Source organism: Panthera uncia, chromosome A2 (genome assembly GCF_023721935.1).
Source record: "Panthera uncia isolate 11264 chromosome A2, Puncia_PCG_1.0, whole genome shotgun sequence".
In the NCBI taxonomy this organism is placed as follows: domain Eukaryota; kingdom Metazoa; phylum Chordata; class Mammalia; order Carnivora; family Felidae; genus Panthera; species Panthera uncia.
In genome coordinates, this window is record NC_064816.1 from 5,471,063 (window position 1) to 5,497,873 (window position 26,811).

The following is a 26,811-nucleotide window of genomic DNA, read 5'->3' on the forward strand; positions in this document are numbered from 1 at the left end:
ATGGTCCCGCCCCCTGGTTGCCAGGGCCCGGCCTATCCGCGTCCAGGCGGGCATCGGTCGCCAGGTGGTTGGGGTGGGGGCCAAGGCAGGTGTGTCTGTTTGGAGGAAGGGGCCAGGCCCCGTCGGGACCCCAAGGGACTCCCTCCCGAAGCCCCTGCGGCTGGGAGTCTGGGGCCCTGCGGCGCGGCCGCGGAGAAGCCGCCCCTCCTTCCACCGCGCCTCTCTCCACCGCCCCCGGCGCGCTCCCGCCCGCCGCCTCCCGGGGCCGGCTCGAGCGCGCGCGCCCCCGTCTCCCCTTCCGCGGCCGAGGGGCGGGCCCGGCTCCCCGCGCCACCGCCCGCAGCCCCCTCCCCTCGCCTGCCGGCGGCTCACGCCAGCCCCGGCGCTCCCGCCCGGCCCCACCCCAGGCGACCCAGCGTGGAGAGGCGGGCGGCCAGAGCCCGAGGTGAGCGCGGCGCGAGCAGGTGGAGCGGGCGGAGCGGACCAGGGCCCGGCTGGGGGAGGGGGACGGGCTCCGGACGCGGCTCTTTGTCTCCGCGAGCCCCTTCGCGGGCCGCCGGGGCCGCTCCTCCCCCTGGCAGGTGCCCGCATCCTCGGGGAGGGCGCTGGGGGCCGGGGAGGGGACCAGGGCTTGCGCTCCCGTCCCCCTCAGCTGGAGCCTGTGGCAGACCCCCGTCCCCGAGGCTGGTGGTCCGGGTCTCCGAAGGGGCGAGGGGTAGGGGCGTGGGTCTCGGGTCCTGAAAGGGAGACGAGGCGGGTGGGCTGGGGCAGGCAGGGCCTCTCAGCTTTGGAGGAAGGCGGTGGGGGTGGGACCAGGGGACCACCGTGAGCAGCTGGGCTGGTGAGTGGGTGTGTGTGGGTGGGAGGGAAGTGGATCGAAGCCGAAGTGTGGGCGCCTGTGGGTGGGGAAGGAGCAGCGAGGTGCCGGGACCCGGGTCCCTGCAGGCAGCGTAGCAGCGCAGGAGCTGGGATGCTGATCTGTCTGTCTCCTCATCAGGTGCGGGATGGACAAGAGGGACAAGGCCAGGGCGGGGGCCGCCACAAGGACTCCGGCTTCTCGCCCTCCCGGCCTTCCCACCCCCAGACCCCCGGGGTCTCCTCGACCCCCTCCCCCAGTAACCAGCGCGGCGCTCCGAGTTCTGGGGGCAGCGGGAGCTGCAGGGCGAGGGCCCCTGGCCGAGCGAGCTGGAAGTACCCGGGCAGCCGCTCTCCCAGAGGCTGCTCCCCGGGTGGGATCAACTCGGAGCGCTGGGACAGGCCCCCGGAGTCCAGGTATCCCGCCCTCTTTGCCCCCATTCAGACCCCGTCTTTCTGTTCCCCCTTTCCTTGTGAGGCTGCTGCCTCCCCTTCCTTTCCGGAGGCACCGCCTTGACTTGGCCTTCTCCCCGCAGCCTCCAGGCCCCCAGCTGCTGGGAGAGGGGAGCGGGCCCCTGCCAAGACCCCAGGCCCAGGCTCTGTCTCTAGCCCGGGACGTGCCAGCGGGACCACCAGGTAAAATGCCTCTCCAGTCCCTTTGGCAAGGACTAGTGTCACTAACTGGAAACTTTCAGTTTTACACATGAATTGGGGGAGTGGGTGCATTTGCAGGTCGCTGGGCACAGGTTGCGTGTCCCCAGAGAGGGCATTGGTGGGAACATACAGGCTTGGGAGAAAGCAAAGAGTTCCTTCTTGAGCGGGGCCGCTCCTGTCCCTAGGCTAGGCACTCTTGCGCAGAAAGGGCTTCGGCCCCCAGCTGAGGAACCCGTGGCCAGAGGAAAAGCCCCAGAAACACCTAGAAGGAGCCCGCTGAGCGCCGGGGCACGGAGAGGTACGTGGCCTGGGGGTGGGGTGGGGAACGGGGTTCCTGGGCAGTGAAGGGGACCAGCCTGGAAGTATCGGTGACTCTCTGGCCTCTACTTCGTCCCCAGACTCTTCCGGGCCCTCCCCAGGCGCCCCTTCCCCAGCCACCTCCCGTCGGTCCCGGGCTGCAGGAGCTGAAGTGGGTCTCCCTCGGGCAGCTCCGAATGCCCGGCCGCGGCCTCCGACCGAGGCCTCCAGGAAATCCGTGAGCAGTACCCCGCAGCATGGTGCCGCGGAGCCGAGCCCCGCCACCAGGAGGCGACCCAGCGCCGGCGGAGGTCTCCAGAGGCCAGCCTCACGCCCCTTAGGCTCCAACGCCACTCCCCTGTCCTCCCCTGCCCGCTCCGGGGCCTCGCCGGGTGGAACACCCCGGGCTCCCGGGCAGCCCTCGCAGCCCTCGCAGCCCAAGGCAAAAGGGCTGCAGGCTCTACGCCCCCGCCAGTCCACACCCCCAAGGAAGAGCGCTACCCCCGCGCCGGGCTTTTCTCCTCCAATAGCCACACCCTCTCCACCGGGTTTGACTGCACAACTGGCACCGCCTCCGCAAATCACAGGCACTCCCCTGCCGGCCACTCTCCCTCCATCTCCACCGACCACGCCCCCTCCTCGCTCTCCTACCTGCCCTTTGGCCACGCCCCCTCCCCTAGCCCCTCCTTCCTCTGCTCCACTCGCTCTGCAGACCCTCCCCTCTCCGCCGGCCACACCCCCCTCGCAAGCCCCACCCACACACGTGGGTACCTCCTTTCTGGAGGCATCCACCTCTCCTACGGCCGCTTCTCAGGCTTCATTCTCTCCATCCGTGTCACCCCCTCTGCTGAGTATGCCCCCAACCCAAGCTTCTCCAGCTTTGCCCTCTCTTCTGACTCTCCCCTCTCCCTTGGCCACACCTCCTCTGTCGGCTCCTGGATCACCAGCCACGACTCCTCTACCACCAGCCACTTCCCTTCTACAAGCCTCTTTGACTCCAGAAACTTCTCTGCTGAATCCGCCCTCTCCCCAAGCCACACCCCCTCTGCAGGACTTTTCTGCTTTGACTACTCCCCCTCCACGGACCAGTCCTTCCCTATCACCTTCCCCACTTCAGGCTATGCCCTATACAGTGACCACACCTCCCACGCAGGACACTTCTCTGGCCACATACCCTCTACAAACCTCTCCCTGCCCTCTGACCACCCTCTCTCTGCAGGGTTCTCCTCTGTGCTCTCCATTTCCTTTGGCCTCACCATCGCTGCAGGCTCCGCCTTCTCTCCTGGACACGCCCCCTCCACAGACCCCACCTCATCTGGCCACACCCCCTCCACAGGCCTCTCCCTCTCCGACCCGGTTCTTTACAGAGGTCCCACCCTCTCTGGCCTCACCACCTCTGCAGGCACCTTCTCCCCTAGCCACGCCTCCTCCACAGACTCCAATTTCCCTGGCCACACCCCCTCTACAGGCCGCACCCCCTCAGGCCTTGCTCCCAGTTCAGGCCCCACCGTCTCTGCGGGCCCCTCTCTCCCCTCCGGCTTCACCACCTCTGCAAGACCCTCCCACTCCCTTGGCCACTCCCCCTCTCCAGGCTCCACCTTCCCTGGCCTTGCCTCCTCTTCAGGTTCCTCCCTCTCCCCCTGCCTCACCCCCTCCGCGGACAACTCCCTCTCCCCTGGCCACACTTTCTCCTCAGGCTCCACCTTCCCTGGTCTTGCCTCCTCTCCAGGCCTCTACGCTCCCTTTGCAGGCTCCTCCCCCGCCCCTGGCCACGCCCCCTCACCAGACTCCACCTTCCCTGGCCCTACCTCCTCTGCAGGGCTCTATTCTCCCTTTGCAGGCTCCTCCCTCGCCTCTGGCCACGCCCCCTCCTCAGGCTCCACCTTCCCTGGCCTTGCCCCCGCTGCAGGTCCCTCCCTCTCCCCTGGACTCACCCCCTCTGCAGGCCCCACGCCGCCCCCCGACCCCAGGTCCCGATGCCCCGATCCCGGGCCCACGGCTGACCCTGGCGCTGGCCCCAGCTCCGCCGCCACCGCCCTCCCGCAGCCCGTCCAGTACGCTGAGCGGCCCGGATCTGGCGGGCCACAGCAGCAGTGCCACCAGCACGCCGGAAGAGCTGCGCGGCTACGACAGCGGGCCGGAGGGCGGCGCCGCCGCCTCCCCTCCCGCCGACGCGGAGCTCGCCGCCTGCCACCCGGCCTCCTGGAGCCGAGGTCCCCCTCCGCCGCTGGCTGTCCGCAGCACCACAGGTAAGCAGCCCCCTGACCTCGCCGAGCTGTGGGAGGAGCGAAGTCCGGGGATGGTAGGAGGGCGGGATGGGAGGCGGGGCTTTCCAGCTCGCGGGCAGGGCAGTCGGGTCTGGGGCGGAACCGGGAGGAGGGGCGGGGCCTTGCGGCGGGAGCCCAGGTGCCCGCCCCTTGAGCCCACTCCAGCCTCTCTCTCCGTAGGAGCGCCTCTGCCTTGGCCTCCTTCTGCCGGGCCAGGCTCCGCTGACGGCCTGTGCACCATCTACGAGGCAGAGGGGCCCGAGTCGGCGACCCCCGCCCCAGACGCGCTGGATTCGGGTCCTGGGCCCGGCGCGGGTGGTGGGAAGGTCGTGGCTGGAGCAGGCGCGGGGGCGACCTCGCGCGGCGCGAAGCCGGCGCGCCTGGGCGAGCTGCCGCTGGGGGCGCTGCAGGCGAGCGTCGTGCAGCACCTGCTGAGCCGGACGCTGCTGCTAGCTGCGGCCGAGGGTGCCGCTGGCGGCAGCGGCGGTGGCCCAGGGGTTGCGGGGGCTGGTGGCGTCGCGGGGGGTGCCCGGACTGCGCTCAGCGACGCCGAACTGGGCCGCTGGGCTGAACTGTTGTCTCCCCTGGACGAGTCCCGCGCCAGCATCACCTCGGTCACCAGCTTCTCCCCGGACGACGTGGCTTCCCCGCAGGGTGACTGGACGGTGGTAGAGGTGGAGACCTTCCACTGAGCCAGACCCTTAGCCCCGCCCACCATACCCATCCCTGCCTTAGGACCCGCCCCTCTGGCTACGCCTCTGCGTCTTAGACTGCCCGCCTGTCTGCTCTCCTTCGGGAGTCTGGCTCCCGTTGGATTGGACGTAGCCCCCTAGAGCCCTAGATTTTGGGTCAGGCTCTCGACCCACCCACGCCTGTGGCCGAGGTCTTTCCCTCGAGCCCCGCCCCTTTGGCCTGGAAACACGCCGACTCCTCTCGAGCCCCTCCCCCTCCCTCCGCTTAGGCTCCGCCCCGCGTCCTGTGTATTGTCTACCACGCGCTGCCCGAGTTTGCAATAAAAGCCGGGACGCTGCAGCCTGTGCACCTTCGAAGTCGCCTAGGGGGTCTACCGCGGGGCGGCGAGAGGGGCTGGGCCTGCCGGTGCTGGAGGCTGTGCGCGAGCGGGTTGTAGCTCCGGATGAAGGCCTCCCGCGCCCCACGCAGATGTGCCTCTTTGCTAAGGAAAATGGGCGCGTGAGGCAGGCTTGGGGTGGGACCTGGTGCTGAGTCCCCGACGCGGCGCCCCCACGCACGTGCGTGAACGTGGGCTTTTTTTGTCTGACTCGTGGTGGACAAGTTAGGCGCAGGAGCAGCCCGGTGGAATTGCCCGACCACCGGATGGCTGAGCTGAGACGTGCCCAGCGTTGTTGAACGACCGAAGCTCTTCCTATACTCCGCTAAGGGAGCCGGCAGCTCTTGCGGGAAGGGGGAAAGACGTGCAGGAAGGGCTCGCCCAGGTCCGGGGGCGAGGGTGGGGGACCTCTTCCTGAGGCCCCCTCGTCACGGTGCGCGCCCCTTGACCTCGCACGCCCTGGAGTGCCGAAGGGAGGGGGTCGTCTAAGACCCAGTGGCGATCTCCGTTCCCTCCTGCGCCCTCCCAGCCCGCGGGCACACTGCCCTCCGCTCACCGAGGAGGTTCCGATGCAGAAGGTAGGTCTCCAGCTGCGCCCAGGACTCCTCCGGCCCCGGGACTCTAGGGTACAGGATCCTCCGGCGTCAGGCTTCCTTGTCCCTGGGGAGCCGACTGTGCTGAGAGGGTTCTGCGGGAAAGGAGCAGCCTCTCCCAAGGTCGGGTGGGAGACCAGGAAGTCCTCACCAGGCCCTTTTGTGCCTCCCAACCCCTGGGCCTCATCTTCCCCTCCATCTCAGGGAGTCCTCCTCAAGCCCCTCCAGCCAGACAACCTTGCCTGGGCCCACAGTCGAGAGTCCTCAACAAAACCGCCAATCTGTCTTCACCTGTTTCCCCCATCAGAATTCCTGTCCTTCCTCCTGCAACTGAGTCACCTCGACCCTGGACCCCTTTAGCCCCACCCAGACCTGTCCTCCCCAGTGTCACTCCAGAAAATGCAGCCCCTAGGCCTTTTCTCCCTGAGGGTCCTCCCTGGTGGGGGGGACCACAATCCACAGAGCAGGTAAAAGGACAGAGTGGGACCCTGTGCCGAACCTTTAGCCCTGTCTCTGTCCCTAGACCCAGTCCCTGTAGTCCACCCTATAGGCATGTTCCTGTTAGACCTAATCCCTAAGCCCTGCCTGTCCCCAACCCTCATGTCAGTCTGGAGTCCTAGGAGAAAGTCGGCCTTCTCCCAGTGGGACCGGGCACCTCCACCCCTAGGGGCCAATGTGTATGGGGGGGAACCAGCACGCTCACGCGCTCAAGCTCGGTTCAGTGGCAAGCCACAGAGATTCTCTTTCTAGCTGGGCCCTGCAAGGACCCAGGTGGCCTTGCTTCCAGATGCTAGGACAAAGTCAAGGGTAGGGGCTGAATCCTGACATGTTGGGCACCAGGGCATCAAGACCACGCCCCTAAGATGGAGCCCGGCAGAACCTCAGACACTTCCCCCAGGGCCCTGCCCCACCCCGGGGAGCCAGCTGGGGTGGATGACCCTGTGGGAGCAGGAGGGGTGGCAGCCATTGGGGGGAGGGTGTCTCAGTGTTAAATCTGTAGGCTGGGAATGGTGCGTGGAGACACCATCGTTGAGCCATGGGTCAATATGTGGGACTTGGCTGTGCTGGTGCATAACTGGTGTCACGCCTTGCTCCCTGGCCGGTACCAGGTGGCAGTGGGTAGGGGCACTTTGGGTGCAGAGGGCAGGGCCTGGTTGGCATCTGCCTGGACCCAATTGAGATTCTCTCCCTGGGAAGCCTCCCTTTGCCATCCCTGGCTCTGCCGCTCCCCCCCACCCCCGCCCCAGGAACCTGCCTCAGCTCCGTGCCGAAACCCCTTACGGACTCTGCCTCTCCGGGCCTCCTTCCCCCAGGAGAGCTCCTGCCTACTCACTGTCCCTACTGTCCAGCTGTTTGGGTTCTGCCCTGGCCTCCTGATTGACCCCCAACACTGTGGTCAATCTGCTGGTGCCCCCTCCCCTACCTAAGCCCTCCATGGCTCCTCAGTGCCCTCAGTTCAAAGCACAAATTCTGGCTCCCGACTGGAGAAGCAATTCTCAGTCTGGCCATGCCCGCTCTCTCCCGTTCCTTCCTCATAGGCATCATGTGCCTCCTCTGACCCCGCCAAGTCTCGCTTTCTGCTTTTGCCTTTGGAGAGAACTCCACCCCCCACCCCGCCCCTTCCAGGAAGCCTTCCTGGATTCTTTTGGGTACTCACCCCACTGGTAGGCAGGCTCAGCCCCCCACCCCCTTGTCTGTCTCCACCACACTGGGGACCCCGCAGAGCTGGGCACAAGGCAGAGCACCTGGAAGGCCTGAGGATGGGTGTGAGTTTGAACGAACCCCAACCAGGTCCTGTATCTTCCTGAAGCCCTGGGGCCCCTCATGCCTCCACGTCTCTCCTGGGAGGCCCAAGCATATTGTCCAGGTGGAAAATCAGGCCTCCCATCCAATACCTCCCCCCTGTCACCGTCTCCAGAGCCACCCTTCTGAAAATAGCAAGACATAAGCGTCCATCTGTCAGCCTGACACTTGAAGTCCTTTGCAACTTGTCCACCCCCCCCCCCCCCCCCCCCCCCTATCTCTCCCAGCCCCCACACTTTTGTTCACACTGAGCCAACGAGTGACCTTTCCTCTCCCTTGCTGTCCCCCATCCCAGGCAGCCTCTTTGGCACCCCTGCTGGTCCCCTACCCCTGATTCTCTTAAACTGTGGGGCAGTCTGATGTCCTCTACACTGCTTTTCAGGACAAGGGGCTGGGGACTCACGGCTGCTTGCAAGCCCCCCCAGGCCTGTCGCACCTTGTCTGTGACTGCGTAAATACACTTTATTTTCCATCTTTCCCGCCTGGGCGACGTGTGGAGTGTGAACAGGCAGTGTGCAAAATGGTGGTGGGCAGTGTGGGGGGCACGTGGGAGAGCCCCGTGGGCGCCCACCCTGGTCCCCAGGCTTTTGTAACACTGAGGAGTGGGCAACCGGGACGGGGGAACTGACCATGGGTCCCCACCCCAGGAAGCGCCAGGGAGATTGCTTTTGATGCTGCTCCGGGCTCCAGGAGCACCGACAGGGTCAGGCCCGAGGGTCGCAAGGCCCTGGGGGCAAGGGGCTGGGGGCATCGTTGGACTTTGGCACCGTTCTCAGCTCCGACTCTGCAAAGACCACGGGACCACCATGAGCAGCGGAGGGGAGGTAACCACTGGGAAGAGTCCTCCCCTGGGGAGGGTGGGGCTGGGGCCACAGGGAAGGAAGGGATGAAGAGGCTGGGGACCCCCTTGGAGAGCAGGCTAGCTTGGGTGGGGGAGCCTCTCCATCGTTGGCCAAGACAAGGTGATGAGAGTGTCTCACACAGGAATATGGGGGGGCGCTGGGGCGAGGGGGGTCTCTTCACTTCCTTGCAGCTGCTCTGGCCCCCAAGAAGCAGGGACAGTCACTGCCCACGCCTGGGCTGGTTTCCACTGTCCGCTCACACCCCAGGTGGCCCTGCACACAGTAGGGGGGACTTTGGTTTCTGCTGCAGGGGCCATGATGCCTGCACCAGGCAGGAAAGGCCAGCCTGGCCATCTGTGCCCAGCCGCCAAGGGTCCCCAGGGGCATCGTGGGGTGGTAATGTCCAGCCCAGAGCCGCCCCCCTTCTTCTTCAGGCCTCCTTTAGCCCCTGGGCCCTTCCCAGCAGGGCCACCGTGTCCCAGAAGAGGGACTGCTGGGAGGAGGGAGCTTCCTGCGCGTCCAGTCCTGGGACCTCCGGGTCGTCCCCTGCCCTGGCTGTTAAGAGGGGCAGACCCTCCCGGGAACTGGACCCGGAGGGGTACAGACCAAGATGGGTAAACACTGCTGTGGAGAGTGGGCCTGCCGGGGGACCCTGAGGATCCTCAGCCCGCGGCCCTACCCTCTGCGCCGCGCCACTCTGGGCCTAGCCCCCGGGTGGCCGGGACCACGGAGCGCACGGAGTTTATCAGGTGCGGCCCCAGGCGGCGGCGGAAGGGGTGGTGGCCCCCTGGCTCCGCACGCGGGGCTCGGCCTCAGTTGTCCAGGCCCTGGCTGTAGGGCGCGGCCAGCTCGTCGGCGTCGCTGTCTGAGCTGCCCTCGCTGTCCTTGGCCGGCCGCTCCAGACGGCGGAAGAAGCGCGCGTCGCGCGGGGACAGCGGGTAGAGCGCGTCCTGCAGCGCCGCGCCCACGCCCACGCCCACGCCGAGCAGCTCCTCGTCGGACGACGGCAGCGAGTCCTCGTCCAGGTGCCGCGCCAGGCCCAGCCCGTCGAAGGCCAGCGGGTCCTCGAAGGGCGGCGGGCCCTTCAGCAGCCTCACCTGGGGCGGGGAACCGGCGCGCTGAAGGCGCGGACGGACGCGCCCACGGACGGAGCCCGGCCCGCCAGGCCGCTCCTCCCGCGCCCTCCCGGGCGCCGACGCCCCAGCGTCACCCGCCGAGGACACGCGGGGCTTCCGCCCGTCCCGCGCCAGCCGGGGCGGCCCCGCGCTCACCTCGGCCTTCAGCTCCTCGATCTGGTCCTTGAGCTCGCGGATGTACTGCGACGAGTCGGAGTGGTTCAGCTGGCCCTGGATGCGGCCCTCCTCCCTCTGCGGGGCGGGCCAGGTCACGGGGGGTCAGGGCCGGGCCCGCCCCGGGGCCCGTCCCCCGCCGCCGCCCCGCCGCTCACCTGGATCTCCAGCTCGGCGATGCGCTGCCGCATCTCGGCCACCGCCGCCATGCTGTCCGCCTCCCGCAGGCGCACGGCCATCACCTCCTCCTTGCTCTGGGGGGGGGGCAGAGGGGGCGAGGGCGCGTCAAGGCGCGCGGCGGGGCGGGGGCCGGGCCGGGCCGGGGCGGCGGGCGGGGGCGCACCTTGCACTCGGCCTCCGCCTGCTTCCGGCGGCTTTCGCTCAGCTGCGTCTGCAGCCCCTTGTTCTGCGCCGCCAGGTACTGCAGCTTCTCCTGCAGCGCCGCGCGCTCCGCCTCCACGCGGTTCAGCAGGTTGCGGTGGATGTGGTCCTGAGGGCGGCCGGGGGGGCGGGGTCACGGCCCAGCCGCGGGGCCCACCCCGCCACCCACCCCCCCTCCCCGGCCCCCGCCGCGGCGCGGGCGCTCGGGCCCACCTGCGTCTCGAGCTCCACCACGCGCTGCCGCAGCTCGCGCCCCTCGGCCAGAGCCTGGGCCTCGCGCAGACGCACGCTCATCAGCTCGTCCTGCAGCTCGCCCAGCACCAGCTTCCGCGGGGACTCCTTCCAGCGGCCGCCGCGGGACAGATGGGCCTGGAGGGGGCGGGGAGAGGCGGGCGGTGCGTCTCCAGCCCCGAGGGTCGCGCGGGCCGCTCCGCGCGCGTCGGGCTGGGGCCCTCACCTGCCAGGTGTCCGAGAGCTCCTGCAGCTGTAGCTTCAGCTCCCGCGCCGAGGCCACGGCCTCGCCCTCCCGCACCTTGAGCGCCTTCAGCTCCTCCTGCAGCCGCGCCACGTTGTTCTCGTCGGGCAGCGAGCTGTTCCTCTGCGGGGCGAGAGGGGGTCAGCGCCCGGGGCGGGGGAAGCCGCGCGTCGGGCGGCCCTGCCTGCGGGACCAACACCCCTGCCTCGCGGTCTTCTGAGCTCCACCCCGGGCACCCCGGCGAGGAGGGGTTCGCCCCCAGACCCCGGGATACACTGGGAAGGCGGCCCAGGCCCCTGGGGAGCAGACCCGACCCCACGGGGCCCCGGGCCTAGATCCGCAGAAATCCTGCGGCGGAACGGCACCCGCTCTCACTGGACTGTCTCAGGGTGACCGCCTAACGCGTGGGTCTTCCATAAATGTTACTGCTAATAACACCAAGTAGGCTGGGATAGGGCGGGTGCCCCGCCACGTGGGAACCCGAGATCACCCCCTGGGGCCCATGGTCAGACCTGGAACCTGCCCCAGCAACAGCCGAGAAGGCTGTGGGTCACAGCTCCCTCTCCCTGTTCCTCTCTCCCCCAGACCAGGACAGGCAGCCCCTTTCCTTGGAACAGGCCGAGGGACAGTCTAGGCCTAGGCCTAGGCCTAGGCCTGGCGGTTCCAAGGGCTCCAGTCCCTTGGATCAAAATCCAGCTTGCTGCTAGAGGTCCTCACCGTCCCCAGTTTGAGTCTGGGAGCTTGGGGGACGGTGGCAGGGTGTCCTGGTGTGCACATTTCCCTCTGATGTGGAGGGAGGTGGGAGGAAAGCCCGGTTCTGGGCCAGCTGGTGGAGCCTGAGAGGCCCATGGGTGGGGTGGAGACAACCCACTTGGGAGGGCACCCCAGATAGTGCAGGCTTGAGGGAGGTGGGGCACGGCTTCTGCCTGGTGTGAGTGCGTTCTGCTGCCCCCTGCTGGCTGGGGCACCTCTTTCCCAGGGCTTTGTGGGAGTTGAGTCAACATGGAGTCAGGGTGACAGCAGTTGAGGAGGGCCCAGGAGGTCTGGGGCGCCCTTCAGAGTAGCAGGTGGGAGCAGGTGGTCTCTGTATGGAGGTGGGGAGGGGGAGAGCAACCCCCAGGGACCCTGGCCTTCCCTCCCACCTCCATCCTGGACCCCAGGGCCTGTGGAGACACAGGCAGGTGGGACTGGCTATCCAGGAAGCCCGTGAAAGCCACCACACTGCTGTCCCTTGAGGAGTCACGCTGCTTTGTGTGTGCCCTGATGTGTGTGTGTGTGTGTAGATATCCAGGGCAGGGGGGCTTGACACGCCCCACTGGGTCTGTCTGGTCACCCCTTCTCAACTAGGGCCTGCTCATGCACCTCCAGAAGCATGTCTGGTCTCTCCACCTCCCCTCCTCCACGGTCTCCCCAACATCTGCCCACTTGCCAGCCCAGTCGCACCTTCTCCATGTCTAGAACCTTGTCCTGCATCTCCCGCAGGGCCCCCAGCGTCTCTGTCTCCCGCAGCCGTGACTGCTCCAGCTCAGTCTCCAGGTGGGCCACAAAGTCCTCAGTGAGGCGCGGGTTGTCCTGGGGGCAGGCAGAGGGCTGCAGCTGGGGGTCAGTAGCCTTCCTGCCAGCTGGCCGCAGGCCTGGGCTCTGCCCCCCCCTCCTCAGAGCCCCTGGGCTGGCAGAGGGGGCCGCGGCTGCGGTGGTGAGGAGAAGCCCTGGATCCCCTTCCCTGTGCCTTCTGCCCCCGTGGGGAGGGAACTGAACCCCATCGTGGGGCTTCTGATGCTCGGTGCCTAGGGGTGGAGCCCGCCTGGCTTAGCCTCTTTGCTGGGAAAGCCACAAAGTGGGGACCTTCTGCAGGGCTCTTTCCAGGGCCTCAGGCTGGCTCCCAGGCTTGCTGGGGTTGGGGTGGAGGACGGGTTCTCCCAGGCACGTTCCCCAAGGTGAAGTCGGCGCCTAAGCACAAAGTGGGGGTGGGAGCAGCGTGGGGCTGGGGCATTCTTGCCCCTCCTCCACCTCCCTCCTCTCGCTGCACCCTCATTTCAAAACAGAAAGGGGTGGGGAGTCTGCTGGGATCAGGTTCTTGCTCAGGGCCCAGAAGGCTTCTCAACGCACATACCCCAGGGTGAGCCCCAGGGGAGTGGATACCCGCCTGGTGGGTGAGGGAAGCAAGCCCTGGGGCTGGAGCCATGGCCCCATCTCGATGCCTGGAGGCCCGGGAGGGTGGTTCTCCAGGAGGTGGTCCCAGCCTCTCCTGGCTGCTGGCCCCTTCCCAGGGGAGGGCCCGCTCGCCGCCCGTGGCTACCGCAGGTCTCCGAGATCCACGGATGCGAGGGGCCCTCCCTTGGCTAGTGTGGGCCCTGGGCCCCACGCTGAGCCCCACCCCCAGCCCCAGCAGCTATCTCTCTGCCTCACCCGCCTCTGCAGCTCAGGGGTGGCAGGTGGCAGTCTCTCTGGCCTGAAAGGGGTCATCGTGCCAAGGCTGGGATGAGCCCAGCCTTGGTTTCCCCATCAGCCTTGCTGCCGCCAGGGCTACGGTGCCGCTGGCAGGTCATGGCAAAAGGAAGGTGGCCTGGGCAGAGCCAAAGGAAAACCCGAAAGCCACCTCCTGGAGAAGTGGACTCTTCACGGTGCTCTCGCTTGAGCACCCCCTGCCCCCGTCACTGACCCAGAGTTCATGACCCACAATAGAATCGGGCTGCCCCCTCACCCCGACTCTGCCAGCTCAGAGCGGTGAGCACAGACCGGACCCTCTTCTGAGGGCAAAGTGCCGGGCACTGGAGCGGGGAACCCTCTCTGTCTCTCGTTCTAGCTCCCATCCCGCATGGCTGGCCCCCGGGGAAGCCCACAGCCCTTCAGACCTCAGGGACATGCTGGACATTCCCCTAGGGAATCACAGCCACGTCAGCTGAGGGAGGGGGCCCTGCAGGTGCAGCTTGGTTCCCAGGGGCCCTTGCGCCGAGGCTGCCTCGTTCTCAGTGTGGCAGGCCAGACGCCTCACCGGCGGGTGGGACGTGGGTGTGGGGCTGTGGGGCGAGCCGCGTCCCCTCCGGCTTTCTCCGTCCCCCCTACCCTGCCTGCTAGGAAGTAACCGGGCGGGTCCGGAAGGCCGGGCGGCTGTGGTGCGGGGCCCCACCCGGCCGGGTACCTGCTGCTCCTGAAGCTGCCGGATGGTGCTCCGCGCCTTCTGTAGGTCCTCGGCCGCTGAGCTACACTGCTGCCGCACCACTGCCAGCTCCCGCTTGATGACGTAGTTCTCCTCGGCCTCCTGCGCCCGCGTCACCTGGCCCTGAGCACAGCGAGGACCGGATGCTGTGGCCCTCCGCTCACACATGGCCCCCCCCCTCGGGCCCACCTCAGGGGGCGGCCCAGAGAGGGAAGGAAGGGGACGAGGTCTCCCGCACTCAGAGCCTGGGATGGGGAGCCCCGCCGGGCCTGGGCACGTGCGGAGGGGCACAGGGAGGAGCCTGGAGGGGGAGAGCCACCCCGGGGCCCAGGCTTTGTGGCGCCTAAATGGAGAAAGCCCAAATGGCAGCTCCTTCCCCTGCCAGCTCCTGGCTCTCAGCCCCTGCCCCAGGTGGGGAGAAAGGATCCTTACTTAGGCCGATGGCACAGCAGAGTCTGGGCCCCACTGGTGAAGGTGGGGGTCTGGAGGCAGCCAGGGCCCCAGGGACTCAGGGACAGCCCCTCAGGGCAGGGCTGGGAGGTGGGATGTAGCTCTCCTACAACTCTCCGGTTCTGGCATCTGGGGCCCCCATCTACCCAGGGCGAAGACCCCCCCCCCCAGCCTGATCCCCCCGCCCCAACCAATTCGGGCTGCCCCCCATTCCAGGCTCGGAGCCACCAGGTGGTGGGCAGAAGCTTCCAGATAAAGCCATTCAAGGTGAGGCAGCAGCAGAAGCAGGTGAGAGATGGTAGGCCTTGCAGGTAGGAGCAGAGAGGAGCGTGAGGGGTCAGAGGGGGGGGGGTGGTGGTGGTGGTGGTGGTGGTGTGTGTGTGGTAGAGAGGCTCAGTGCAGTGCACACACCAGGGCCTGTTGCTGATACAGCCTCAGGGCCCCCACCTGTGTCCCCCGGAGGGCGGAGGCTTTCTGCACACGTGCATGGGCTTACACTCAGACACGCTCACACGCACCACACACACTGTGCTGTCACGCGCACACCCCTCTTCCCCCCTAGGGAAACCTTTGTTTCTCCTGAGAAGCGGGCCCCAGCCACGCCCATGCACGGTGCCAGGCCTGCCCCCCCCCCCCCCCCCCCCCCCCCCCCCCCCCCCCCCCATGGCAGTGGCCGAGGAAGAGGCCGTCCCTGGCTGTGGTGTGCAGGGACCAGGAAGGAAACGGGACAGGGAGACGAAAAGCTACAGTACCTGGATTAACCTATCAGCCAGAGCAGCGCTCTCCTACCCGGCGGAGGGGGTTCCGAGCGACAGGGGGAGGAGGCAGAGCGGAAGGCGCACAGGGACAGGAGAGGGGGAGAGACAGACAAGAATGACTTGTCACTAACGCAGTGGACTATCTCTAGAAGCAGGGGAGAGAGGAGTGAGACCAGAGAACCAAAGAACCAGCAGGAGAGGCCCCGGAGGAAGACCAAAGCCAGAGCTAGCTCCGTCCTGGAGAGGGGTCTGTGTGTGGGTGGGGACGTGGGGGTGCCCACGGCTACACCCTCCAGGGCCCAGAAAACTCAGCGTGGGAGGCGGCGCCATCCCCGGAGGGTGAGGGGTGGGGTGGCAGTGCTGGGCCAGGACAAAGTGTTTTCCCGTGGAGTCTAAGCAAGAACTGAGACTTTGGGGCAAGGGCAGTAAAATCTGGTGGGGGGCTACTCTCTGTGGGCAGTGGAGGGCCAAGTGAGGTGGGGAGAGGAGCAGGAAGGTGGGCCCCCCCGCCTTTACTCCTGTCCTTAAAAGTAGGCTGGGGGCCAGGGTCAAGGTTGTGCCATCCCACCACGTCGCCAATGGTAAGGCCTCCCCTCTCCTCTCTTTCGACGGGGAGGCTTCCAAATTCCACGGTTGGGAGCCTGTGGCCTAATTCGGGCACCTCAGTCAAAGCTGCGGTTCTGCCTCTTTCCGCCCCATGCAGGCAGCTCAGGAGGGACCAGTGTGTGCAGTGAACTGGGTTGTAACCTCACACCCGATCCCAAGCGAAGCGTCCCTGGAACCCCTGAGTATATGGCAGCCCCCATCTCAGTGGGGCTGGGGGTGGGGGCTCCGTGAGATTTACACCATGCTCCTCGGGGCCTGCTGGCTCAGGGTGGGGCCCGGGCCCGGGCGGGGGGCTGGCCGGCCCTCTGGCTGCTGGGTCCTGCTTGGGGCCTGGAGGAGTTGGTGCCACAGGCTGGTGGCCACGCTCCTAACCTTCTCCAGGGTCTCAATCCGTTGTTTCAGGAGCCGGTTCTCCGTCCGAAGCCTCTATGTGGGGAGAGGGGGGGGAGTGTGTCAGAACCCCGCCCCATTCCCCATACACACAGAGGTCTGTCCCCTTAAGGGCCAGGTCGCCTCCAGGCAAGATGGAGTCATGGTCAAATGTTCTGGGTCAGTGATTCCAGAGAACAGTCAGGGCCAATCCCTGTTCAGAATGGCCCATTAGATTTTTTTTTTTTTTTTTTTTTTAAAGAATCCTTGGTTCACTTAAAACAATGTGATCGCTTTCAGGGGTCAGCAGTCAGCACCCACACCCACTTTCTCTGGAGTCTGTTTCCACCCCACACGGGGGCCTGCCAAAGGCCAATGTGACACCTATCACCGGGCAGACCCTTCCTCTGGGTCTGTCAATCCCCGCCCCTCATGGCTCTGCTTCGGGCACCAGAACGAACTGTTCTCAGAGTCTGGGTCCAGGGGAGGGGGTCTTGCTGAACACACATGCTTCCTTCAGCGGGACAGCTACATTTCTGTGAGCCACAAAAATCAGCTGTGCTCAAAAGCTGTCACTTCCCTCCAGCGGGGCGGTTCTGGAGGCAGTTTCCCTCGCTTTCCGCCTTCTCTCCTGCACTGATGGATTTGGGTTAGATATTTGTGGTTTTAAGTTCCCCGTGGCCTTTTGGGAAGCAGGTGAGCTTTATATATGCCTTGCATCGTAGCCTCTGCTAGGTACCCCTTACGAAGCGGGTACAGATAGTTGGACCCAGAGTGTGTGCTGAATGAACACCAACCAGATCCTGCGTCTTCCTGAAGCCCCAGGCCCCACATTCATCCGTTATTAGTGAGGGCCCCGCCTCCCTGTGGATCACAAAGAACCTTTCCTGGTTTCTTCCCGGGAGAAAAAGGTGATGGAAACACTCAGAACACTCCCAGGAGGCAACTGCGGTCAGAGAGAATCATAGACCCGATTGAGGGTCATTCACTGATGTCACGGGTGGGGAAACTGAGTCCCAAGGGGGCGGTGGCTTGCCGGGCCTCCCAGCTGGCCTGGGTTCGATCTGTTTCGGGCGGGCTCTCTGCCCCGTATCTGCGCTCCAGGGTCCTGATTCTCGCCCCCGGCCCCTGCACTACTCTGCCTTCTCTCTGGCCACGACCCACCACCGCAGAATCGCAGAGATCCTTGAGAAGCCGCATGTGCCCAACTGACAACTCCCCTCTCTCCTGCTTACCCCAAAGGGAAAATAAGAGACAGGGAGTGAACAGGGACTACAGGGTCAATGCATACGCTGGGCTTTTTTTTTTTTTTTTTCTTTTAAATTTTCTGTATTTTTGATGCTTTGATATCCAGCCACCTTGCTAATCTTGGAGAGACTGCCTGGCCCTCGACTAGCCTTTCATATGCAAACCAGCCAATACAGAGCCCACAGCCACCCACCTTTCCTATAGCACTCGCACACCCAGCCAGCGTTCTCCCTGCCCCAAATTGTCCCAGGGCAACCGAGGACTCTCCGGTAGCCCACAGCTTCTGCTGAAATTGTTCAGACCAACCAATCCTGAACTCAAACTTGACTGCCTGCCTTGCCCATTCCTTCCTGGGGATGCCCGATAAAGGAGCTGGCCCACGCTTTCCCTCTCTCACCCTCTGCATCCTGACCCACTCTGACCCACTCTGGTGGTTCCCCACGTGGCCAGGTGTGGTGGGGCGTGCCCCCTCCTTTTGGCAACTAGGAGTAATAAATTCTTCTTTCAAGGGCAATGTCGTCTCTGTGTCTGTCACTTGACCACCTGGTTAAAACAAGTTTCAGGGGCGCCTGGGTGGCTCAGTCGGTTAAGCGTCCGACTTCGGCTCAGGTCATGATCTCGCGGTCCGTGAGTTTGAGCCCCGTGTCGGGCTCTGGGCTGACTGCTCAGAGCCTGGAGCCTGTTTCAGATTCTGTGTCTCCCTCTCTCTCTGACCCTCCCCTGTACATGCTCTGTCTCTCTCTGTCTCAAAAATAAATAAACGTTAAAAAAAAATTAAAAAAAAAAACAAATTTCAGGTACATTTTGAAACAGGCTAAAAGTGAAAGTGCCAAGGGCAGGGCCATCCATGAAAGAAGGCGTCTGCCTGGATCCTATAAGGTCTGTGGGCTCTCAGGCTCCTCTCCTGGAAATTTCCAGGTTGGGCATGTAGTCTGAGTGTCTGCTGTGTCCCTACGTACCTACCACTGGGCCCTCACAGTCACCAGATGGGCGCAGGCCCATGACCGTGCATGAGCAAGACAGGCACACACGTTGGGACTGGTGCATCAGTCAAGCTGCCATTCTTGAGAAAGGGGGATGCTTGCAAACTCAGGACACAAAACTTTCTGGAAAACCAACAAACAGGACCAGGACACCGATGCCCTCTTTCCCCTTCAGGTATGGGTGGCAGGTGACCTGGCTTCTAATCTAGATTCTGCCTCTGCCTCTGCCTCTCTAAAGGGGGCAGAGACGTTGATAGTGGTGATGATAATAAAACTAAAATTAATAATGATAATAATTTGAACAGCAGAGCAAATGTTATTCCCATTTTGCAGAAGGGGACACTGAGGCTCAGAAAGGTGAATCCACCTTCCTGGGTCATACAGCTGGTCCACGGCTGAGCTGGGAAGTGAATCCCGAAGAGGACAAAGCCAGGTGTGTTGGGGTTTGGGTTTGTGTCTGTCCCTCTCATTGGACTGGGGGGACCCTCAGTCTCTGCTGTGACTCTGGCACGCAGTAGATGCTCAATAAATGCTTGTTGCATGAATAACTAAAATCACATGCAGAAGGATGAAAGCAGAAGGAAGGAGAGAGAGGCGAGTCTGGGTCTGAGGGGCCACAATGGGCGCCGTCCTCGGTCCTCCGTGCCTGCCCCTGACCTCAGGGCTCCGCCCATCAGGGCCAGCTTTCCTGATATTCCTCCGGTCCATCAGGCCTGCTGTTGCACGGCCTTTTTGCACTGACTCCCTGGGCCCAGAGCAATCTTCCCTGGGTCAGCTCCGCCTCTCTTCTGCGCATTTTTATCCAGAGTACTTTCTGGAGTCCATAGCCTGTACCATTTGTTCTCCGACCATCTCCCCACGATAATGAGGAGGGCGTCCCATGAGGGCAGGGACCTATCCACTTTATCTGCCACCGGTCTCTGACAGTGGGGTGGGCCCTTGCTCACACGCTGGCCCGCTGGTGAAGGAAGGGCAGGTGTGTGGAGGCAGATGCCTCGGACTCGAAGCACAGGCTGTGTGCGGCTTGGGCAAGGCTGCCCTCCCAAGGGCACCCCGTCCCTGCCCCCACTCCTGCGACTCACTTTGATCTCGATCTGCTCCTCCATTTCCTTGCTCTTCATGGCTGCGTACTCCTTCTCCAGCCTGCAGAGGGGAGTCAGATGAGGCTACGTCCCACTCTCGGGGACCCCCTCTGTGCCAGTCCCCTGGGTGCCTGGCACTGACCTCTTCATTTTCTTGGGGTTGTACTTGACCTGGTAGGCCTTGAGGATCAGCTTGTCTGGGCAGCTGTCGAACTGGTGGGGGATCACCCTCTGGAAGTACTGTGGGGGCACAGGCGGTCACTGACACAGAGGCCCCGAGTGCGGGGCCTGCCAGAGCTATATGCTGCTTCCCCACGGGAGGAGCTGGTCTGCCAGGGGCACGGCCGCGGCCCAGCTCATGGTGCAGCCTGTTGCGGGCGCTCTGTCAGGGCGTGTGGAGCGAGCAAGTGAGTGTGAGAAGCGGGGCTGGGGAAGCAGCATCCACAGCCTGGACCTCAGTTCGAAGGGAAAAAGCAGGGCTTCGGGAGCTCTTGCCGGCAAACCCAGGCGGTAGAGGGGTCTGAGCACAGGGACCTCCACAGGGGAAGGGGCAGGCATGTCGCTGCCCCCGGGGGGCAGTAAGAGGAGGCCGAAGGGTGTGAGGAATCAGGGCGGCAGGAGCAGCCTGGAGGGAAGATCCCTCGCTGGTCGGCCTGCACGCCTGCGCCCGGGAGCCCGGGCAAAGGGTTAAGCGTAAGCCCTGACGGAGCACACAGCTTGCTGCGGTTCGGGGCCAGGCTGGCTCCCGCTCCCCAGCCCAGCTGGCCCCCTCTGGCAGCTGCACACAATGGATGCCCGTGTTCATGGACACAGCCATGGCCTTTGTGCATTCTTCCCCGAAGCACCAGCTGGAAGACGCGGGGAGGGGCAGGGGCCTGCATGATGGGGACATGGCGGAAAAGCAGGCTGGCCTCTTCTCCAGCCGGCGGGACGGCCAGGGCGGGTGTGAAGCTACCCGGACCCCTCCTTCCCTCCCGGGCCCTCGCCTGGCCCACGTGCTGGGACCAAAACCACACCCAAGACCTTGTAGTTTGGCTGGTATTACTATTTGCCGGGTTAGACTTTGGAGGACCCAGGGCTGGGAGCAGGAGGTTGGGGCAGCGGGGGGGGGGGGGGGGGGTGAAGGGGACCGCCCAGGGCTTGGCCTAAGCCTAGACCTTCCGTCATTTCCCCCAGGCTGCTCCTCAGAGCCTGTCTGGGTCCTCCAGGAAGGCCTCGGGGAACAGAGGCCATGGCAAAGGGTCAGGATGCTCGGGACACCTTCCGCCCTTGCAACTGCCCGCCCCCTGCCATCTCTCAGGAGGCCTTCACCTGCCCCGGTGCCCCTAGTGTAAGGGGATCCCTCCCACCCTGCCCCTCTGGCCCACCTGGGACATCCCCTCCATGTCCAGCTGCATTAGCTCTGTCTGGTTCACCTGCAGCAGGGCGAGGCCGACCCGGAACACAATCTCCAGGCCCTGCAAAGGTGATGGTGGCGGTGCATCTCGGGTCCTGTCGTCCCAGGGGTCTCCGACCCCTCCCCGAGTCCTGGCCCTCCCTCAGCCCGGGCCTGGCTGGGGATCTGGGAGAGGAAGGGGTGTTCGGCGTCCTCACCTCGTACATGAAGATGTCAAAGACACGAGTGGCAACAGGGAGCGGGAAGGTGGTCAGGAAGAGTGTGAGGAACCAGGACGAGGCATACATAGATGTGTGGAAGCTCTGGGAGCGGAAGTGGGTGTTCAGATCCGGGAGCTGCTCGGGGGGGGGGGGGGGGGGGGAGGCCAGGCGCCGTGAGGAGGCCGCCAGGAATGGCTGTCCGGGCCCCCCCCGGGGCCCTCTCCACCAGCCAGGGCCGGGCTTCGGCGCCTGGCCTCCAGGGGGTCTTACCCACCTGCCCTTGACAACCCGTGGCACTGTGTCTGGGGGAGGCTGAGGTACCCCAGGGCTCTGAGTAGCACGAGGTGGGGACACCGGCAGGGGCGGCAGGTGCAGCAGCAGCTACTGGGTGTTGGGGATGCACGGGGGGCCGCACTGGCACAACCACCCGTGGGGTCCTCACCGCTGCCTCAAGAGGGAGCTTCTGGGGCTCGGGGGAGGTGGGTGGTAACACAACTCCCCAAGTTCACCCAGAGAGCGAGAGGTGGGCTGTGGCGTGAGCCCCATATTCTGTGACCCGCCGGTTGCTGTGTCCACCCACCGCCCCCCTGCGTGGTACTTGTGCCCAGCGACGCTCAGGGGATGCCTGTCTGCCTGGCCTGAACTTCAGGCGGCTGGCAAGTGACAGGCCCCGGGGAAACTGGGGCTGGACCAGGTGTTAGGACCCCCTGGATGTCCTTCACCAAGACAAAACAGACTCTGGGGCTGTCTCCCCACCTGCCCTGGGGCTTCCTCCACAGCTGGGGGTTCTCTGGTGCTGTCCAGCTACTTCACCCAGGAAGGCCTTGGCCACCCAGGCCAGGATGGGGTCACTTCCTCTCCGTGGCCCCGGGCCACCTGCTTGCCAACACGACCCGGTCCCCTCAAGCGACAGCACCTCCCTGCCATCTGCTATGCAGAGCTACACAGCCCCACCTGTGACCAGCTTCTGAAGCAGGCCGTGTGTGTGTGTGTGTGTGTGTGTGTGTATGTACACGCACGCATACACGCACGCCCAGTCTCTGTCTGCCAGCCAGGGGCGGGCCCTGCGGGGGCTGCTATTTATAAACAGAGGCGGCTGCTCTCCAGTATCAGCAAAGGCAGGCAGACAACACTTTCCCTCCTTCCGCCACACTGGGGAGCAGACAAGGAGGGGCTGCGGGTGTACCTGACAAGAGCCAGCCTGACCCCTCTTGCCCTGGTGGCTCTGGGAGCCCCATGTTCTCAGGGGTGCCCACCATCAATGGTTGGCCCTTGCCCCGTTGCTTGAAGCACCCTTTGGGGCAGTACCCATCCACCCCCCGCCCCGGCCCTGTCGCAGCACAGGACCCCTTCTGAGCTGGAACCTCTGTGTGCAATTTCCCAGCCCTGGAACTTTCAGCTAAAGAGACTGGAACGGGGCAGGTCTAGGTTAGCACCCATGGGCGTGGGGTGAGCGGGTGCAGACCACCCGGCCTCCGCTTACCTGTAGCATGGACTCGAACTGATAGATGCAGAGCCCCAGCTCAGCCATGCTGGGCTTGAAGAGCTCCCTCAGGCGGTACTCCTGCATCAGCCGCACGAAGACACAGAAGGCCTCCTCCTCGGGCATCTGGGTGGGTGGGGACAGGCAGGGTGGGAGGGGGCGCTCGCGGCTCTTCTTATGGCCCTGGGGCGTGGTGCTTCGCCTGCCTCTGTTACGTTTAGACTTACAGAACGCGGACTGAGTAGGCTGCCTGGACCCTCATAGCAAACCCCTGGTAAATATCGTCATCCCGGTTTCATTGATGGGAAAACTCCTGAGGCTGAGGCCACAGGCCTCCTGGCAGGAAACAGGGAGCTGGGACTTGAAGCCCGGGGCTGGCCACCCCCAGCGCCCAAGGTGAGACACCCTCTGGTTTAGCCCCAGCTGTCTCCATTCTCCCCTCCTAGGTCTGCCGGGTTCTCTGGAGGAAACCCTTGGCCCAGCTAACACCGCACTGGCTGACCTAAGCCCTCCGCCTGAGTGCCAGCCCTGGGCGGTGACCGGGCAGCTCCCGGAGGGGACGGTGGACCAGGACAGGCAACCAGCCCCTCCGAGCCCACCCATGGGGGGCTTGGCCTAGGGCCTGGCGGGGGTCGTAGGTGGGTGGGGAGGGAGGTCTGACCCCAGGAGGACCCTGGACGGGGGCACGCTCTGCTTTGGCCCACCTCCCGGGCTTGTGGCTGGTGCCTGGCCTACCTGCATGAGGAGCAGACCCACGATGAAGGCGCTGCCCTGGCAGTAGCCCACCTCCCTATCCACCAGGGAGTACGCCTGCAAAGGGGACGCATGTGCATCACCGCAGGGGCCCTCTGGGCCGGCGGGCCCTCACAGGCCGGGGTCTGGGCGGTGGAGACCCGCCGGCCCCGGGCCTCACCTTCATGACGTTGAAGAGGACCTCCTGGCCCAGGCTGTCCTGGCCCTTGAAGAACTCATGCTCTGGGTAGGTGCGGGCGATGTCCCTGCGGATCAGCTTCTCACAGGGTGAGGACATCTTGAGCAGCTCCGAGTACTGGTTCTTGACGGGCATGTCCGTGGCGCTGCACAGGAGTTGCCACACGATGGCCCGGAAGTGGTGGGGGATGCCCTTGCGGATCAGCTCCTGCCAATGCGGGGGGGGGCGGGGGGGGGCGGGAGGCCGGGCTGGACCCTGTCCCAGGGCGGCCTCCCCACGGCCACCCGGTCCAGCCCTGAGATGGGGCTGGCCTGTGGCTCGGTTGAGGCCCAGAGCTGGCCGAGCCCCCGTGCTGCGGACAGAAGCCATGCTGCTTAATGCACGGTCCCCAGTCCGTCACGGAACAGAGCGGGCGGGAAACAAACGGGTACCTGAGACACCGGCGTGACAGCCACTAGCTTGGCCGGCCCCACCCTGCACCACGGCCCGGGCCCCCCCCCCCACCCTGGTAACCCTGGTGCTGCCCTCCGGTGGCCCAGTGACCCGGCCGGCCCCGCCCAGCCCCACAGGCCCCGCCACCTTGAGCAGCTTCTCTTTCCTGCGCCTCCACTCCTCCCACTCGTTGGCGATCCGGCCCCACAGGATCCACGTGTCCTCCTCCAGGTGGCTCAGGTTGGAGGAGGCCGAGGAGCTGGACACCAGCGAGGAGCCGCTGTTCCGGCGGGAGCCGTTCATGGAGCGCATCGACTTGGAGTCGGCTTCCAGGAGCCTGGGCAGAGAGGGGCTGGTGGAGGCGGGGCCCCAGCTGCGGCCAACTCCTGCCCCCGCCCCTGGGCTCTAGTGACTCTCTGGGGACAGGGCACCCCCGGGGGAGCCCGGCCCCTCCTCTCAGGAGTCCCAGACTGGGTCTAAGTTGTTCTCGCTGAGGGGCCTTAGCCGGTGCTCTGCCGTCTCTGAGCCGTGGTCCTCATTCCTGGGCCCCCAGAGAGGCTGCTGTCTTTGTGTCCCGTCTGTGTCCAGCACGGGGCTGAGAAGCCCGCGCATTGGCGGACTCAGTTGCGTACCAGCACCGCAGGGCAGGGTTGGTTAAGATCTACGCTCTACGCACCAGGTGTAGGGAGGGCGAGCCACTCGGCCAGCTGGCAAGCAGCTGTGTGGCCGTGTGTTTCTGCTGCTCTGCCATCTGGGGCCTCGCTGACCCCGGGGGGGACCAACCTCTGTCAGCCTAGCAGATTCCTAGAGATGGGTAAAGACTTGTCTGCCAAGTGCAGTTTTCCTATGCAGACCAACCAATCTAGAACCCCTAAACCAACCCCCTCCCCTGCTCTGATCACCCCAGGGCCAGGTGCCAGGCCAACTAGGCTTGGCCCTGCACCCCCGAGCCCGCTGAGATTACTCGAGCTAGCCAGTCGGCCTCGCTGTTCCTTCCTACAGGAACCACAACGAAGGCTCTTGCTCACGTCCTGCCTCATTCCCTCTGCCCCCTGACCGACCCTGGTGCTGTCCTGGTTAGCCCCACATGGTGTGCCGGGCCCCCTCCTCTTAGAGGCGGTGACTCACAAACTCTCTGTCCATTGGCCTCATTGTATCCGAATAATAATACCGCCTACATTTTGAAACCAGGGGAAGGGCCAGAGGAGAAAGGTGGGAAGGCCCGGCTCCAGAGTCAGAGGATTTGTTCTTCCCTCCAACAGAGGCTCAGCCAGCGAAGGCCAGGTTCACTGGCCCTCTTGAAACCTTGGTCTCATCGGAATGGGGAAACCGATCATCCGGGGTTGGAGGACGGCAGAAGACGTCCCTTGTCAAGCCTCTGGTGGGCGCTGTTACTTTGCCGAGGGCTGGGCCCAGCTCTTAGTGTGAGGGGGGGGGCCCCCGGGAACTTCTGTGTGGGGCCCAGGCTGCACCCCTGAGGCCACTCCCCGCCCCCCAGGCCCCAACTCACCGGTTCTGCTCTTCAAGCTTGGCCAACAGCTCCAGCTCATCGGGGCTGAGGTTCTCGGAGTCAGAGGTGGGGGAGCAGGTGGGGGCCGACAGGGCCTCCTGGGATGAGGAGTCGGGGCTCAGAGTGGGGCTCGCCATGGTGGGCAGGCTCGTCTGCTGCGAGCAGGGCCAGGTCACAGCTCTGTCTGGGGGCCGGAGACATGTATGGTCAGCACTGGGTGGGGGCGCCTACCCTGTCTGGCTGGCTCTTGGCCGGCTGAGCCTACTGTTCGCCTATGGACATTTCCTCACCTCGGGCTGCCCATCTCTGGTCTGTCCGCTCGGTGCACCCCCCATCCCCACGTACTCCAGCCCAGCGGACGGCCATGCTGGCTCCTTCTATGCGAGACACCAGCTACCATGATCCCTGCCTGGGTCCAGATGCATGGATGGAGACAGAAGGACCGCAGCCAGGGCCCGAGCTGCCCTGCTGTCCCTGGGCATAAAGGCCAGGTCTCAACTTGACATCCCTGAGTCCTCAGCAGGACCAGGGGCAAAGGCTCCCTGTCACTCAGGCCTTGGAGGCACAGAAGCCCCTGCTCCAGTGGCCCTTCCTTTTTTTTTTTTAAAGTTTTGTTTTTTTGGGGTTTTTTTCAACGTTTTTTTATTTATTTTTGGGACAGAGAGAGAGACAGAGCATGAACGGGGGAGGGGCAGAGAGAGAGGGAGACACAGAATCGGAAACAACCAGTGGCCCTTCCTGATGGCCATGGTCCCTGTCTCTGGCTAGATCCTGTCCTGGGAGCCCTGCCTCAGCATCGACCTTCCCCGTCTCATCAACCAAAGTGGGCGGCTGGCACAGCCAGAAACAATTATTCTCTACCATTGATTGGCTGGTGTTGCCAACGGCCAGAAGAGTCGACTCCCCTTGGGCTGGGAAGCCGGGGATGGATGCATCAAAGTGCTGGGAATGTGTGGCCCGGCGGATGCAGAGCGAGAGCCACAGGCTCTCGTCAGTACCCCGATCTTGGCCGGGCGGGTGCCAGGCCCATTTGTCTGATTTTTCTTGGGGAGGATCTGGCCCTGCCCTCCTTGCAGCTTCCAGAACACTAGCCTCTTGCTTTCTGCCGGCTTCAGGAGAGGCAGCTCAGCACCGTGCCGAAAGCGAGGGCTCTGGACTCAGACGAATCTGTGTCTGAACCGTGGTTCCCCCTCAACCAGCTGGGTGGCCTTGGGCCAGTCCCCTGGCCTCTCTGAGTCTCCAAAGACTGAGGATCACACAGGACCTGCTCCAGAGGGTGGCGGTGAACCTGAGTGTGCCACCGCATGGAACATGGGAGAACAGCGCCTGACACTTAATAACTGCTCTCTAGATGGCGGCCTTGATCATTCATTCCAGGGCCAGGGCCAACATCTAGCTGGCCTCCAGGGTTCTGCTATGCCTGGTGTGGGGACTGCTGGCAGGAGCTGCCATCACCCTGGTGGGAGGTTTTAGGGGTGGGGGATGGCTAGGGGAGCGAAGGCAGGGGCCAGGGGCGGTGTTCTTTCCACTCAGTCATGTTTCTGGTAAGCCCAAGCATCAACGGTCTAAGAGGATGGGGATCTCCAGGGCCATGGAGGCAGGAAGAAAGTGCTCCTCCCCTCCCTGTCGCTTTGGACGGCTCCTTCACACCCCCCTACTCTCCTGCATAGTCTGTGAC

General features: G+C 64.8%; 2 protein-coding genes across 2 annotated transcripts in view; one reads left to right on the forward strand and one right to left on the reverse strand.

The window, feature by feature from the left end:
• On the forward strand, nt 1–5,111 carry PRR36 (proline rich 36). The gene is made up of 7 exons (XM_049639398.1): nt 1–445; nt 582–696; nt 1,085–1,272; nt 1,392–1,491; nt 1,695–1,807; nt 1,908–4,055; nt 4,254–5,111. Exons 1-7 carry the CDS (start codon nt 1–3, stop codon nt 4,763–4,765), a joined length of 3,621 nt encoding a protein of 1,206 aa, XP_049495355.1. The 3' UTR covers nt 4,766–5,111.
• Nucleotides 5,112–8,219: 3,108 nt separating this feature from the next.
• EVI5L (ecotropic viral integration site 5 like) overlaps nt 8,220–26,811 on the reverse strand; it is a 29,365-nt gene continuing 10,773 nt past the window's right edge. Inside the window, exons 2-21 of the mRNA XM_049639816.1 lie at nt 25,134–25,317; nt 23,771–23,960; nt 23,174–23,398; nt 22,996–23,070; nt 22,261–22,386; nt 21,630–21,632; nt 20,775–20,915; nt 20,549–20,638; nt 19,324–19,421; nt 19,182–19,242; nt 15,872–15,925; nt 14,888–14,920; nt 13,668–13,808; nt 11,969–12,115; nt 10,508–10,648; nt 10,264–10,419; nt 10,013–10,159; nt 9,828–9,923; nt 9,652–9,747; nt 8,220–9,477 (exon numbers count right to left, since the gene is read on the reverse strand). Of these exons, the coding sequence (XP_049495773.1) occupies nt 9,193–9,477; nt 9,652–9,747; nt 9,828–9,923; nt 10,013–10,159; nt 10,264–10,419; nt 10,508–10,648; nt 11,969–12,115; nt 13,668–13,808; nt 14,888–14,920; nt 15,872–15,925; nt 19,182–19,242; nt 19,324–19,421; nt 20,549–20,638; nt 20,775–20,915; nt 21,630–21,632; nt 22,261–22,386; nt 22,996–23,070; nt 23,174–23,398; nt 23,771–23,960; nt 25,134–25,270 (2,442 nt within the window). The 5' untranslated portion in view covers nt 25,271–25,317 and the 3' untranslated portion in view covers nt 8,220–9,192. The remainder of the gene's footprint in view (nt 9,478–9,651; nt 9,748–9,827; nt 9,924–10,012; nt 10,160–10,263; nt 10,420–10,507; nt 10,649–11,968; nt 12,116–13,667; nt 13,809–14,887; nt 14,921–15,871; nt 15,926–19,181; nt 19,243–19,323; nt 19,422–20,548; nt 20,639–20,774; nt 20,916–21,629; nt 21,633–22,260; nt 22,387–22,995; nt 23,071–23,173; nt 23,399–23,770; nt 23,961–25,133; nt 25,318–26,811) is intronic.

Coding starts and splice junctions, on each gene's coding strand:
- PRR36 (XM_049639398.1), top strand. CDS start 1: ATGGTCCCGCCCCCTGGTTGCCAGGGCCCGGCCTATCCGCGTCCAGGC. Junction 446..581: donor GCGGGCGGCCAGAGCCCGAG/GTGAGCGCGGCG, acceptor TCCCCCTGGCAG/GTGCCCGCATCCTCGGGGAG. Junction 697..1,084: donor CCCCGAGGCTGGTGGTCCGG/GTCTCCGAAGGG, acceptor TCCCACCCCCAG/ACCCCCGGGGTCTCCTCGAC.